Below are 14,800 nucleotides of genomic sequence, written 5' to 3'. Positions count from 1 at the left end.
TGAACTGCTTAAAACACTCATGAACAATTTATAAGATTTTGGTTCAACTGGAGCCACCATACACGTCACGAACATGGATTTTTATACTTCGATAGAGATTTGACGTCACGGGCATGCGCAACCAGATTCAATAGAAGCTCCCACACGTTGGATATTGCGTGCCAAGGCAAAGACAGGCACGTTAGTCAAAGATCATTAGGGTTGACTATGACCTTGATGAAGACACATGTGTCTTTATATAAAATCACTTGGATACTAATGAAGAGGACTTTATCGGGTATAAAGGTTCATGCACGTGACGTGTATGGTTGCTCCAATTGGACCATAAGCTTATGAATTTTTAATGAGTGTTTTAAATATATATACATATACACTCTCAATTGAAGAATCGTTGTCGGGTTTAGAAACTTAGGACATAAAACCTGAGACCGAAATGGCACATGGGAAATGACATAATTATATTATAATTTATTAATTTATGCCATCCATGCAGTCGGTTTAGAATGCCAAACGCAGAGTTGTGACAAACGTCCCACGTTTGAATAAAAAAAACTGTGTATTACCATGCTTCGGGAGTAAATCGGAAAGTGGCCAAGCGAGATCAGACCGTGCATGGTGCAAAAGAATTTGGTGTTATGGTCATTAGCAAACAATAGAATTCCCAGAGCATCAAATCGTTGGGAAACGATCAATGTTTTCTGTATTTCTCATTCGCTTTAGACAGCTTTAAATGAGTTCAATAGTCTTGCAATTTTGTGTAATATTAGTTTAAGTTCTAATTTGTATCCTGACGTAGTTTTGAGAGAAATGATCAGCGAATTTTAGAATAATGGAAGATCTAGTAAGATTGACTAGAAAACTGTGATGAAAAGTGAGCATCAAATGTTTACCCCGTCTATTGCACTATACGTTTTCACAAAATGGCATACGTCGATTACCTTCAAACTGTTCCTTTTGAAACTAGATACTGAGTAAAACTAAATGAGCAATGACTTTTGTGAATATATAGCTCTGAAATATTAATTTCGGCCGTATGAAATCCATTGTTTAGTTTTGAAGTAGATTATGACATATATTTAAATAATCTCAAATATCTCATAATTAGCTTGATAGATTTTTTCAAAAATCCCCACAAATGGAGGCATCCAGTATATAATTATGTGGTACGAAGCATTTTAGTGTTGAACGCTCTGCAAGGCTAAAATTATTTTCTAAATGAAAACAAATATTTCATCATAATCACGTGTTATGACGTCCGATCTCACTAAAAACTGCATCAAACATTAATTCAATCTTTATGTGACCTATGTGCAAAAAAGATTTGCAATCGGATAAAACACGTTTATGCACCAGCGTTCCAAAAGTGGAAGATAGCGGTCAAGCGTGAGGGGGTCCAGCCACCTTAAAAACAGTGGATGATGCCACGGATCGCCGGTCACAGCATGCATCTAATTAATGTACTTCCCATGTGCTATTTTGGTCTCAGCTTCTATATTCTCTGTTTCTGAACCCGACAACAATTCTCCGATTGAGTGTATATAAATTAAACATGCATACATATTTGATAGATAGATAGGTAAAAAAAAATATTATATTATTATTATTATAACCTGTCATATAATCCAACAAAGCAAAGCAACAATTGTTATTGTTAAAATATGTGGCACTTTAACATCACAGTTACAATATTTGCAAACCTTGTGTCCACTTCTAGCATCCTTTTTTTCACTGCAGCTCCAAGATAAGAATGATGTTTGCAGGTGTTGCAAATATTTGATAATTGATGATGTATATAAATTTTATGGTAAAATCTCAAAGAGTAGATTTTTATGCCAGGCTATAGGGATTTTTATTTCGAAAGCCTGCCATATATATTGATTCAATTTTTCAGATCTTAAAGTCATTCCTATGTAGCACATTTAAAGTGCTACTCTGACGAAAATTGCTCAAACTTGGATTCAACTGAAACTTCCTAAGAATACTCTTTAAAGGTCCAATAATCACTGTATGAAGTGTTTTCTCAATATTCAGGACAAAAGTTTGATATTTTTACGATTATTTTTTGGAGCCGGTGACGTCATACACTCAACATCAAACATTGCTACACATATTTCTTTGTATATAAATCCTTAATTTATTTTATTCCACCTGTGAAGTCCAAAGGGTGGCTAATGTGCTTATTTCACATTACTTGTGACTATAATTAATATTTTGGGGTGTTTGGGTATTTCTTTCTCCCTTTACTACTGATATTTTGATCATAAACTACAAAGAAATGTATGGAGCGATGTTCGATGTTGAGTGTGTGACGTCACAGACTCCAAAAAATAGAAAAGCAGCATCACAGACTCCAAAAAATAGAAAAGCAGAAAGCAAGATGCTTTAATTCAGCCTTGCTGTTATTTAATAAATATTTGTTGATTATCTTTCATAGTTAAGCAAAAGAATTCCTATTTTTATGCACTTGTGGCCAGTTAACAAGAATGAGAACCAGAAAACAGGTAAGAAATTTGATCATCACTATGAATGTATATAATTTCCCCATACAAATCATTGTATTTTCTACTCTTTTCTAAAAGTTTAGAACGAGCTGAAAATATGTGATTTGTAAGGGGAAATAATTATTATGTATTCAAATGGCCATATCTAAGCTGATGTTTGACTGATTCCCATCATCGAACACCGGTTTTTAAAAATCCATAGTCTAATTTTGATCCGGGTCTTTTCGAACCAGTTATATACACTCTCAATCTACCTCATACACTTTCGATCCAACTATATACACTTTTGATCCACATATATACACATTCGATCCAATACAGTTATGAAATATTTTATAGATGTTTAGTGTTTTCTTTCTGAAATATTACAGAAATAAACCAACTGAGGGAACCAAGTATTGTGTGTGATATGTGTTATCGCTTACAAAGTTAAGCTAGCCCCCATTGTCACTTCTTGCTCACGTAAAGTCTTTAGCCAAGAAAATTTTTTTCCCTCCTTCATGAATATGAATCTCCTAGAGAAGAAAGTGAAAGAATATCAAGAAGGAATGAAAAACTTTAAAAGCGAATGATTACTGTTGTGTGACAAGCATGTGACAATTAGCATGTGTGTTGTTACCCTCTCATCAGTGAAACCAGTATAAACCTTCTTTTTGGTAACGAGTTATTTATTGATTTTTGGAATCTTCTGAAAAAACTTTTTTTATATCCAAAAAGCTTTGAAATACCTTTCAAACGAATAAAAATAGAGAAACATCATCATGAAAGGATAAAGAGAAGACAGATTATTCACGAATTAAAGGAGAGATATATAACACAACACACCGGCTGAATCCCGGGCTAACTTCATACACAGACAATACACAAGAGTCCATTTGACTGTGTCTTTTGTTTAATAAAATGTTCTGGTTGAGTGATAGCAACTATTAGTCACTAAATAGATACTATTAGTTAGTATTTAGTTTGTTTTTATTTCATGGTTTAATCACATCCGCTCTATTATACGCTAAACTTAGCCGATGATATTTCCACTTCATGTTTAGATACAGTTATCAGATACTATAAACAAGAATTTAAATTAATGTCCTACTATTTAAGACATTTGGAAGGCATTTGTTTGAAAAAGTCTGTGGCACCAATGTAATCATCATGCCCAGCCAAACGCATAGTACAACGCGCATAGTTTCGATTTCTTTTTTGATCATAATCTTTTAGTCGATACTCATAACAGCTTTTTCAAATATGCTCTTTTACATTTTGCATGTACACAGCATACAGGACTTGTTATACGCTTTAGTTATATATGTGAATCAAATGTGTATACACTCGATTGACGAATAGTTGTCGGGTTCAGAAACATAGAACATAAAAGCTGAGACAGAAATGGCACATGGGAAATGACATAACATAATATTCATTTGCGGCATCCATGCAGTTGGTTTAGAATGCCAAACTCGTATTAAAAACAGTGGATGATGCCACGGGTCACCGGTCACAGCATGCATTTAAGTAACGTACTTCCCATGTGCCATTTCGATTGGTCTCAGCTTCTATGTTCTATGTTTCTGAACCTACAGCGATTCTTCAACTGAATGTATATGGTGGATCAAAAGTGTATTTAGGTGGTTCGAAAAGACCTGGATCGAAAAGACTTTGGATCAAAAAGATCGGATACCTTCCCATCAAATTTGGTGTCTTTAATAACTTTTATTGAAATTAGAACGTCACAGCTTAGTCTTTTATACTTAGACTATTTTGTGATCAAGATATCTGCTATTTCCATACTAAGCATGAAACCTGCAGATATTGTGATCACAAAATACAAAGAAATGTGTTGAAGAGGTGCTGACGTTGATGACTCCTTTAAAGATTATATAATTATAAAAATATAATTAAATTACATTCCATCTGAATATTTAAAAAGATTTCCTGTGAAACTTTAAAAACATATTCTATTAAATCAGGTGAATTAAAATTTGGACAATTTCTATTAATATCTACTTGTCTCGCTTTTAAGACATTTGAAAATACTGTTCACTTAGAATTTTAAATTATTGAACATCTTCTATCTATTAATTGTACAAAACATTTTTTTCCAAGAAAGGGGATCCACTACAAACAATAATGAACATGCAGGAAAGAAAGATATAAAAAGTCAATGTAGGATACCTGGGTCAAACAGACTGCTTCTTGGTAAAAATCAATATGTCAATATATAACACCCTTTTTCATATATTTGCAACCTAACCAACTCCAGATGTCTGACTTTTTGGCATCTGTCAATAAAAAATGCAACAGGTCATTGACAAATGCATTCCAATTGTGAGCAACAAATACCCCCATGACTCATTGATTTGATTTGAAATTTGATTGACAGGAGCCTAAGTCCTAGAGCTCTGGACAGGAGTAAATTAGGTTGCAGAAATATAAAACAGGCTGTAATTATATGATAATATGCTTTTAATTATATATCATTTTTTTGAATATTAAGTGATTAGAGTAGCAACATTAAGTGCCTATAATGCCTAACTCAATATTTTTCGTATTGATTCTATATGAAGTGAAAAGTTGAAAGGTAAAATATGTACATATGATTTCAGTGATGCATCTTGAAGATATCAAGGTTCATGCTTCCAATATAACAATGAGTGTAGGTAATGTAATAATCACTATAGGCCTTTGAGTTTATTGTCATTATTATTTTGTTTACTATGAGAAAAGGAATTTGCAGTACCTTTTCAAGCCATAAACTCTGAGTAAGATAGAGTTTTATACAATGTCATGATGTTTCCAGAAAGGTTTTTTATATTTACTGATGCTTATCTATAATGACATCACTCTCATTAACATAAATATTGGAAGAATAAACCCTGATATCTTCGAAATGCATCACTCAAATCTCATAAAAATATTGGGTTAGGTGTTATAGGCACTTGAAAACTTAAACGAAATTTTCAAGGAGTGAGCTCATTTGGTTAAGACAGAAATAACTGGGGTGGGGTGTGTGGAAAAGGGCAAGGATGCTCATACTTGCTTACTCTTAGGGTGTCACAAAATTAAAAGGACCAATAGAGAGTTAGCTGGTATCTCTTTGGGTGTTTGTCAGGTAATAAGATACCCAAGATTATGTTCATAACTGCCAAAATGGAAGTTGTAAAATCATTAATGATGTTTATTTTTGGGTCATCATTGGGACTTTGTCCCGCTTATAGATAATTGATACCTTTTAGGTGTAAAAATCATTGATTATTATACAGCTTCTCATTAATCCCATATACTAGGTAACTGTCCAATTATTTTCTTAATTGGACAGGTCTTTTTGATATGGGATTAATTAGGCAGCTATATAATTAACAGGTAATGGGATTTCATGCTCCGCAATCAAGAAATAATTAGACTTAGAAAATAATTAGAAAATTCCTCTGACTGCCAAATTGGACTCAGCCTACAGCCACATCCAATTTTGTCAGTCCCCTTTTACCACTTAATTGGACAGCATGGAGTCCTATTACATATACTAATTGACACCCCCCTGGACAAGACCCAAATGCAGTTTAGGGGTCATATTTAGAATGCACCCTCACCTATCTATGTATGAAAGTACCTCCCTCTTTCCAGGAGAATTATACGACATTTAGGAGACTTTTATATTGTCCTTTATAAACTTGTGACCTTTTTACTGAGTTGCCCGTTGCAGCCCAGTCATGAAATGTCTTTGGTTTTTTTGTCTTCTCCTTCTCAAGAAAAGTGCCAATTGCACAGGACTAGCCATACAAGGATTTGAATGACATGTTCATAGATTAATGGCTCACACCTTGGCTTTGCAGCTGAGGCTGTAACTCCGGGGTTTAGAAGTAATATAATTGAGTGGTAAAAGAAGATTTCTAGGATTGTAATTCAGATATTTATTAGTATTAATACAGCTACTCAGTCAGCAGTATTCTGGCTTCAATCTCCTGGGCTAGTATAGCCTAAAGGGAAATACGGCTTTCAGTCTTTAGCTAATAATTAAAGGCACATGAATATATCTTTAAATACTACGCTGTAATAGAGCTGGTAACTTTGGCTGTAAAATACTTTTCGCTAAGTTTTGGATCCTTTAACTAACCCAGTTTCATCCCACTTCTGTGAATCACTGATTTGCATATTTTAAAAAACCACATTTGGAGAATATAATCAATAATGGAGAGATCAAGAACTTCAGAACAGTTAGCGAAAAAATAACCATATATTTATTAAACACATTTCTAAACAAATTTATGTTGCTTATTTGGCCATTTACAGTTCCTGAGATAAATAATATTTATTTCATCTTTAGATACAACTTTTTGTACAAGGTCAATATTCTAGTGCCGTAATACAATATGGAGAGTAATCATGTCAGTAATGTAATGTGGTTTCTCAGCCACTCCATCTGCTTATTTGCATGAATCCTTTTACTAATTGAGTCTCATTCCACCTCAAATTGTTTGGATGTTAAAAAACAGAAAAAGGATAAATAGGCAACCCAGTGCATGCTCCAGGAGCGTCTTGTTTGAATTCATAAAATACAGCTGTGTTCCATGATTGCAGACTCATGACTCATGGATAGTCTCATTTCAGCACCAAATATTTGCAAATACCAATGGTAAAGGAATAAAGAATGCACAACTTAAACGATACATTTTGAAATGCCATGTACCTTCACTGAAAACAGTGAAACATGAAAGCAAGGCTAACCCTGAGCAACAAAAAATTCAAAACTAATTTATTTAATAAAGTATTTCTAAAACCCTAATTACACAGGTGTGTAAAATATTGATTGTTTGTTTTCTTGTGATTCACCATCTACATGATTTTTGTCTCTTGGTAGATTATGTTTCAAAGAACTTTTTTCATGGCGTCTGGTCTTGATTAAAATGCTATATTGAAGAATGGTTTCCAATAGTCAATCTCTATAGAGTGAAAATTAATCATAACACCTGTGTTTCAACTTTTAGAAAATTGACATCAAATATTCTTGTATGTTATTTGATGGCAGTGTACATGCTAATCTTCTTTTACTCTCTTTAGAGCAAAATCTTAAGAGATTAAGAGACATAAATGAGGAGATTCAAAGGCTTCGTGTCACTTCACAAAGAAATCATAGAGAGGTATGAAAAGCTAAACAAGAGTTTAAAAAAAAACACCTTCCCTCCCAGTGTTCCAAGCAGCCATTTTGTATTGTTTCCTATACGTTCAAAGGGACATGTGCTAAACACCAAGACCAGTACTATATTATTTTAAGCAGTCAGTTCATTCTCAGTGCACAGATTTTTTGTTATCACAATCACCAGCAATGACTAGGAATTATAGACTGAGATAATTTATGAGTACCAAAGTTGCATGTATATGTCTGGGGTAGCTCAGTCAAATATTTGTTGACATATTTATATGTCCTTGGTATGAAAGGGGTTAATCTTGCCAACTAGGTACCATATTGACATTTTGTCTGATGTATTTTAAAAAAAAGACTGGGACAAAAGGGCCTGCAGACAGGAGGCAAATGCGTCGACTATCTTGTCCATCATTCAGAGGTCAAGACATTACACAAGCTCATATGATAATTGGTAAGTTTCTGAGATCTTTGTCACAAAGTTAATGGCTGTGCTATAGATCAAATAATATTATTGACTTCGTTTTCCTTTTTTTTGTTGAGTTTATTGTTGTAATTGTCAATCATTGCTAAAAATAATGTTTGTAAGAGCCTAGACTGATTCGAAATAAGTGCAACAAATCCATAACCTTAAAGATCAGGTATGAAAACAAACTCAAGAATATTTATTGAATGGCATTTTCTTAAGCTTTTATAATACTTCGATTAACATAATCGCCATGGGAATAGTTGTTTCTGATTGGTTGAGCGGTGATTTCTTTAAACGTAGTCCATGCCAACTTTGATTTACGGAAGCCAAAACTCCAAATGTCTGAAGACATCTAGATCACGTAATTAATTTTGAAAGTGGGTGTAATAGCTCAGCCAATCACAACCTATAAGAAGTGGGCATTACTTTTTTTAACTGATGAGAATGCAAATTTGATGTCAAATTAAAAATATTTTGTGTTGGTTATTTGTTTAATGGAGGCAAACCTGTAAAGCAAGAGGAAAGGCCTCCCAGTGATAAAATGGCAGGAATGATAAATACGAAAAATGAGAAAGAAATATCTTGCAACTCCATTAATGAAGATCTTGACAAAAGCACCTATCTAGATGTTGATGACTCATCTGATATGCGAAGGCGAAGTTGGGGTGAGAAGATAAAAGATGATGGGAAATCTGGCTTCCATGATAGGGTCAGTTCAAGTCTGGATGATCTAACAAGCACCGAGTATATAAGAAAGACTAGAGAACCATCTCGCAGTAGAACTCAAGTTATTGATCTTCCTAAACACTTAACGAAGGAAGAAGAAAGTAACAAACTGGCTGATATAATTGACTCAATTAAACATTCACAAGAAGAAACACCAAATCATGAAAAGTTCCACAAAGGCTCAAGTAGCAGAAATGCTAATATTGTTAGCATGCAAGGAAAGTCATATTCATATTCTTGCTTAGCCAACCTCAAATTGGATGATAGTAAGTGGGATGAGTATTGTTTACATACTTTTAACTAGTGCAAGAATTTGTGTGGCACCTGCAATGTATATTTAAATTCAGTTAATTCAAAGCTTGAACAACTTGTTTGAAATCCACTTTTTACAATATTGAGTAAACTTTCGTACCCATGGACATCACTTATGTATTATGAAATATTAACTTAATATGTTTTGTGTTTATTCAGGTGTTGATTCAGGAGATGGGTAAGTTAAATATTTTATTTCAAAACAATTCATTGGGTAGCCATGAAGATATAGAAATGTAGATAAGTTAAAGTGCTTGGGAACGAGGTTATTCCAGGCGAAAGACCCTTGGAATTAAATTCGGAAAAATTAATTTCTGACCTCGCTGGGAATCGAACCCATGACCTTCGGAATTGTACTACCGATGCTCTACCAGCTGAGCTAGAGGTCAGACTGAGAGCAGGCTGGGGTGAAATAGATGTTAGGTCGTGGTAATTATGATGCAAAGATGAGAATATGTGGACTTCGCAGCACTTATGAAATACATGAAGATATAGAAATATAGATAAGTTAAAGTGCTTGGGAACGAGGTTATTCCTGGCGAAAGACCCTTGGAATTAAATTCGATAAAATTAATTTCTGACCTCGCTGGGAATCGAACCCATGACCTTCGGAATTGTACTACCGATGCTCTACCAGCTGAGCTAGAGGTCAGACTGAGAGCAGGCCGGGGTGAAATAGTTGTTAGGTAGCGGTAATTGTGATGCAAAGATGAGAATATGTGGACCGCATAGCACTTATGAAATACATGAAGATATAGAAATATAGATAAGTTATAGTGCTTGGGTAGCCAGTGAAGTCACCCATAAATTTGCTTGCTCAGACTTGAGACGCCCAAATTGGTTCGGTCAACAACAGTTGAAGGCTGTTCACTACTTAAGGGAATTGTCAAACAAATATAATTTATTAAGCAGTAATAAAGCGCTATAAAACATTTGAAAGGCATTTTAGATTAATTTTGCCCTGGACTCACCGGTGACTTCACTGTAATTCCTTCATTGACTATTAAAATAAAGTACTAACTTTAAAAGACTTATTAATACCTATTACTGATAGTAATTTACCTTTATATCTTTTTCCTTTTTTTTCCTTCCTAATTCCTATCCATCAAAATGGAAAAATTCCACAATGCTACCCAGGTCTTAAGGACCTTACAAGTTTAGAGACCTTTATGGGCATCTGCTAGCATTCCTGTGGAAAAATTCCACAATGCTACCCAGGCAGAATTGTGGAATTTAGTCTGTGGAGGCATCCAGAAAAGATTTCTGTAATTAAAATATATATTCCATTTGTTTAGTAACTTTTGGAATTTTTATTCCTTAACAATTAAATATACAACTTAAAAACATTTTTGACTTTTTCTTTTCAGAGGAGCAATAAATGCTGGGTAAGTAAAAATATTACAAAATGCTTTTAAATAATCAATGATTAGACCTGTAAGAATAGTTTACTTTTTAAATTTATTAGAAAATACTTTTTTTGAACTTCATATACCCTTAAACAATATTTTTTTGTGTGGAAATATATGTTAATTATTTGTTTTGCACCTAAAAATGCAGCATCTCATTATGATATGTTAGATGATTCTCAAATATAGCTCTTAGTATACTTCAACTTCATTGCTGTGTTAGCATAACTTTGTCTACAATATCATTGCTACTAACGCCAAGATTAACAATAATAATATCACTGATTTGGGAAAAAATAAGGATGGTAACTTGAAACCTTTAGCTGTTAATTTGACAAAGAACAACTCTTGCTTCTAGGTGTTAACATAACTAATTGATTATAGTGACAGTTATGAAATATAATGTCTGATCATCTAGAATACTGATTCAGAAGTTGACTTTTATTAAATTATGTTTAGATTTGTGAGAGATAATTATAATAAATTAAACTTAATTAATGATCTCCATATCTAAGTTTTGATATTTCTTTTAATATTATGATTTGCAATATTTATGCAGATTGATGGAAAAGCTAAAAGCAATGACTAAATCTGTTATATATATATATATTTATATATGTATATATAAATAATGTTACATTTCACTTATAGACATATTGCACTGATTGCTTAACTTCCTATTATTACTTGTAATGAATTTAATATCTGGTGAGAAACCAATAATCAATAGTCTGTAACAGCTCTTAATGAACCAGCAGCTTTGATTTAACAAACTAACGCAAGGCTCAGGCCAAATCTTGAGCTTCACGAGCGGTATGCATTCTTTTATGTCTCTCTCTCAACTGAAGTACATTGTTTGTATTCAGCCTTAAGGTAATTCCCTTGAAAGAAATTTTGCATGGACATTAACTATGTAATGGACATTTAAAAACTGCAATAAAAATATGGGGTCACCATTCTCCTTGTTTCGCTAGATGCACTCCAAATAATTTCAATTTACAGGTTTTATAGTGAAATGCGGTAGCAACTGGAAGCTGTAATCAAGAACCTTTATTCACAGTTAAACAAAACATACTCATAAATGGAAGTTTACTAGATAATCTTTACAATTAAATCCATCAAAGTCATTGGATGACTATGATTCTTGAACTATTAGTGAAAAATGCAGGTATGTGCGCCTCTACGGCCTTCCAAAAATTGCACATGTCAACTATTCCCATCAAAATATTTCAAAATCTATCCAATAAACTTTCCTTCATATTTTGATATATAATGATGAGCATCGTATTTATCAAAAATCTGAAATAAAAAATGGGGGTCACCATTCTCGTTTTTGATTTATCTTGAAAAAACCTCTCAAAATAGTCAAAAACTGGCTTTTTTCCAAGTGGAAACTGGGACAAGTTAGATAAAAATCGCAATTTCTCTACTCAAAAAAATGAAAAAAAATGAAAATTGGCTTTGAACATGCTTCTACTTTAGTTTCCAAAAGAAAAATGCCTGAAAGTTCCACGCTTTTAGTTGCATGCGCAGAAAAATGTGCAGTGCAAAACAAGGGAATTACCTTAAGTCGTCCTGTAGTTTTGTTAATAGTCCAGAATTACAGGCCATGAAATAGGTAATAGACGTATAGAAGTCAGTTTCAGTAAAGTATCATCCAAAACCTTACAATTAACCCTCTCAGACATCATATCATTGTCTTACCGACAACCTATAAGTTCCTGTCTAACTTGCAGCCACAATGTTTTTTTAAACCTAGCACATTTTTTCTTACAAGCCCCAGCTATAAATTTTTTGGGGTAATTGTTATTGTTTTTGGAAAATCATCATGTTCATGTGTTTTGATCTTTTCCAATATTAAATGAATTTCTAATCATAATTACTTAATGGATAATTTGATGGAATGCATGGTGAATGGCACCAATTTCATACAGAACCTTCCAAATCTGGAGACAGATTGGAATATTTCATATGCATCTAACACATGGGGCAATGCCCTCACCTCCCAAACATTTTGAAATTGAAGCTCTTAGAACAACGATTTCCCATGTTTTATAGGGGCAATAGTAACATATTTAATGCATTAAACTCATGCCAAAGCATCAGGCAAATAAAAAAATAATTTTTTGGCTAAATATGTTTGGAGCTAAGTCCTCCAAACCAAAGTAGGTGGTTGATAAAAGTTCCAATTGGGCACTTTAGAAATGAGCAGGAGACTGGGATGAGTTTTGAATTTTGATCTAATAATTAGTAAATTTTTTACATTTTCTGAAAGCAATAATTCTTGTTCTTTTCATCTAATCTTGTTCAAATTTGCCAGACTTACTAATCTTGAGATCCTTTCTAAAAACCACATTAAAGTTTATTCCTAAAAAGAGTACAAAACAAAAACTTGTCCCAGTCTCTTGCTTGTTTCTAAAGTGGCCAATTTGACATTTTGCAGAAATGATTGGGGGTTGAAAAAGGTCTATCACAGTTGCTCAAAATCCAGTGATCACTATTTTTGCTATAAACAAGGTCAAGCATCCAATAATCCTTGGTGTCAACTTTTTAAACCAAAACAACAAATCGTTTCTGCAAATGGCAATTGAAACTTTTTTAATTTTGACCTGGCCAGCTACTGACTACCATTGACCTACCAACATTCTACTGTTAAAGACCCATTGCCACTTACCGTGATGCATCACAATTTGTTTACATTTTGAATCGTGTCACCATTGAAAAAACAATTCTGACCTTTTGAATAAACTCTTAGATAGTCCCTAAAGCCGTAAAACAATGTAAAAGAATAATTTTTGTGCCTTAGTGCTATGTCGGAAAAGGATATAATATGACGTTATTATTCAATATGTGAATCTTTGAATTTCATGGACCACAAAATTCATCTGTGACCGCTGTGCATCACGGTAAGTGGCAATGGGTCTTTAACCTGTAGACCAACAATCTTCCAATGACTAACCCAAAAACTCACTAGGACACCCTACTGATAATGCACTGGTACTCTTACTATTGGAACTCTACTGATATTGATTTTGCGGTTTCACTTTACCATACCCATAGAATTTATGGAACATCTGTTTAATTTTCTGTAAAATGGTCATGCTTATGTAATCATCAGGGGAGAAACTGCCTCACCTGACACCAAAACCTCTAGAGATGAGAAAATATCCCTCTTGGATTTCCTTGATAAGTAAGTAATTTTAACTATCAGATTTAGTAGTATCATCATGTTATTAGAAATTTATGATACTATAATAGTTCATACCGTTAAAATACTTATTTTTATAATCATTTGTACATCATTTAACCCCAAGGTAAACTTATTTTAAAATCAAAATAGTTTAAAGGTAAGTCAGGCTTTCAGCCTATTTATGAATCATGATGATGTCATTTTGTCATCTGTCTCTGAATGGATCATGATGTCAGTTCACCATCTATCTTGATGTACTAAATCATATGATGTTATTTGATATGATGTCATTGCATCATTTGTCTTATATGAATCATGATCATGTCATTTTGGAGTCAGAAAGAGAACCAAGCAACCCACGGCTCTCATAGGGCAACTAATGTTTGAACACCAGACCTCGGAGTTGAGAGGCAAGCGTTTTACACACTATGCCATACATCCTGACTCCCAGTAAAATCTTGTAAAAGATCATGATGCCATTCATCATCTTGCCTTGTTATAAATCTTTATGTCAGTTCATTATTTGTCTTATGAATCATGATATAATTTCTTTATCTGTCTTGTAATGAATCATGATGTCATTTCAATATCTTGTCTTGTAATGAATCTTTATGTCAGTTCATTACTTGTCTTCTTATGAATCATGATGTCCTTTCCTTATCTGTCTTGTAAAGAATCATGATTTTATTTCCTTATCTGTCTTGTAATGAATCGTTATGTCAGTTCATTAACTGTCTTGTAATGAATCATGATGTCATTTCCTTATCTGCCTTGTAATGAATCATGATTTTATTTCCTTATCTGTCTTGTAATGAATCATGATGTCATTTCCTTATCTGTCTTGTAATGAATCATGATGTCATTTCCTTATCTGTCTTGTAATGAATCATGATGTCATTTCCTTATCTGTCTTTTAATGAATCATGATGTCATTTCCTTATCTGTCTTGTAATGAATCATGATGTCATTTCCTTATCTGTCTTGTAATGAATCATGATGTCATTTCCTTATCTGTCTTGTAATGAATCATGATTTTATTTCCTTATCTGTCTTGTAATGAAT

General features: G+C 33.4%; 1 protein-coding gene and 2 non-coding genes across 5 annotated transcripts in view; 1 reads left to right on the top strand and 2 right to left on the bottom strand.

Moving 5' to 3' along the window:
* Positions 1-14,800, top strand: part of LOC116292176 (uncharacterized) — a 116,196-nt gene that overhangs the window by 45,047 nt on the left and 56,349 nt on the right. For 2 of the 3 annotated variants that reach the window (XR_016121343.1, XM_031699440.2), the window contains exons 8-15: positions 2,435-2,501; positions 4,602-4,694; positions 7,554-7,633; positions 7,993-8,089; positions 8,605-9,096; positions 9,302-9,320; positions 10,510-10,527; positions 13,667-13,738. Coding sequence is in view for 2 of the 3 variants with exons in the window: in XM_031699440.2 (XP_031555300.2) it covers positions 2,435-2,501; positions 4,602-4,694; positions 7,554-7,633; positions 7,993-8,089; positions 8,605-9,096; positions 9,302-9,320; positions 10,510-10,527; positions 13,667-13,738 (938 nt within the window). In the remaining variant the exon portion in view is untranslated. The remainder of the gene's footprint in view (positions 1-2,434; positions 2,502-4,601; positions 4,695-7,553; positions 7,634-7,992; positions 8,090-8,604; positions 9,097-9,301; positions 9,321-10,509; positions 10,528-13,666; positions 13,739-14,800) is intronic. The other variant, XM_031699441.2, reaches the window with a different exon arrangement.
* Positions 9,457-9,531, bottom strand: Trnac-aca (transfer RNA cysteine (anticodon ACA)). The gene has a single exon. It is a non-coding gene; the product is annotated as a tRNA-Cys (tRNA).
* On the bottom strand, positions 9,720-9,794 carry Trnac-aca (transfer RNA cysteine (anticodon ACA)). The gene has a single exon. It is a non-coding gene; the product is annotated as a tRNA-Cys (tRNA).

This window comes from Actinia tenebrosa, unplaced genomic scaffold (genome assembly GCF_029948245.1).
Source record: "Actinia tenebrosa isolate PJP-AT-01 unplaced genomic scaffold, QUT_ActTen_1.0 PGA_scaffold5__44_contigs__length_20552954, whole genome shotgun sequence".
NCBI lineage: Eukaryota > Metazoa > Cnidaria > Anthozoa > Actiniaria > Actiniidae > Actinia > Actinia tenebrosa.
The sequence above is the reverse complement of the archived record's forward strand: the minus strand, read 5'-3'. Positions and strand labels throughout refer to the sequence as shown.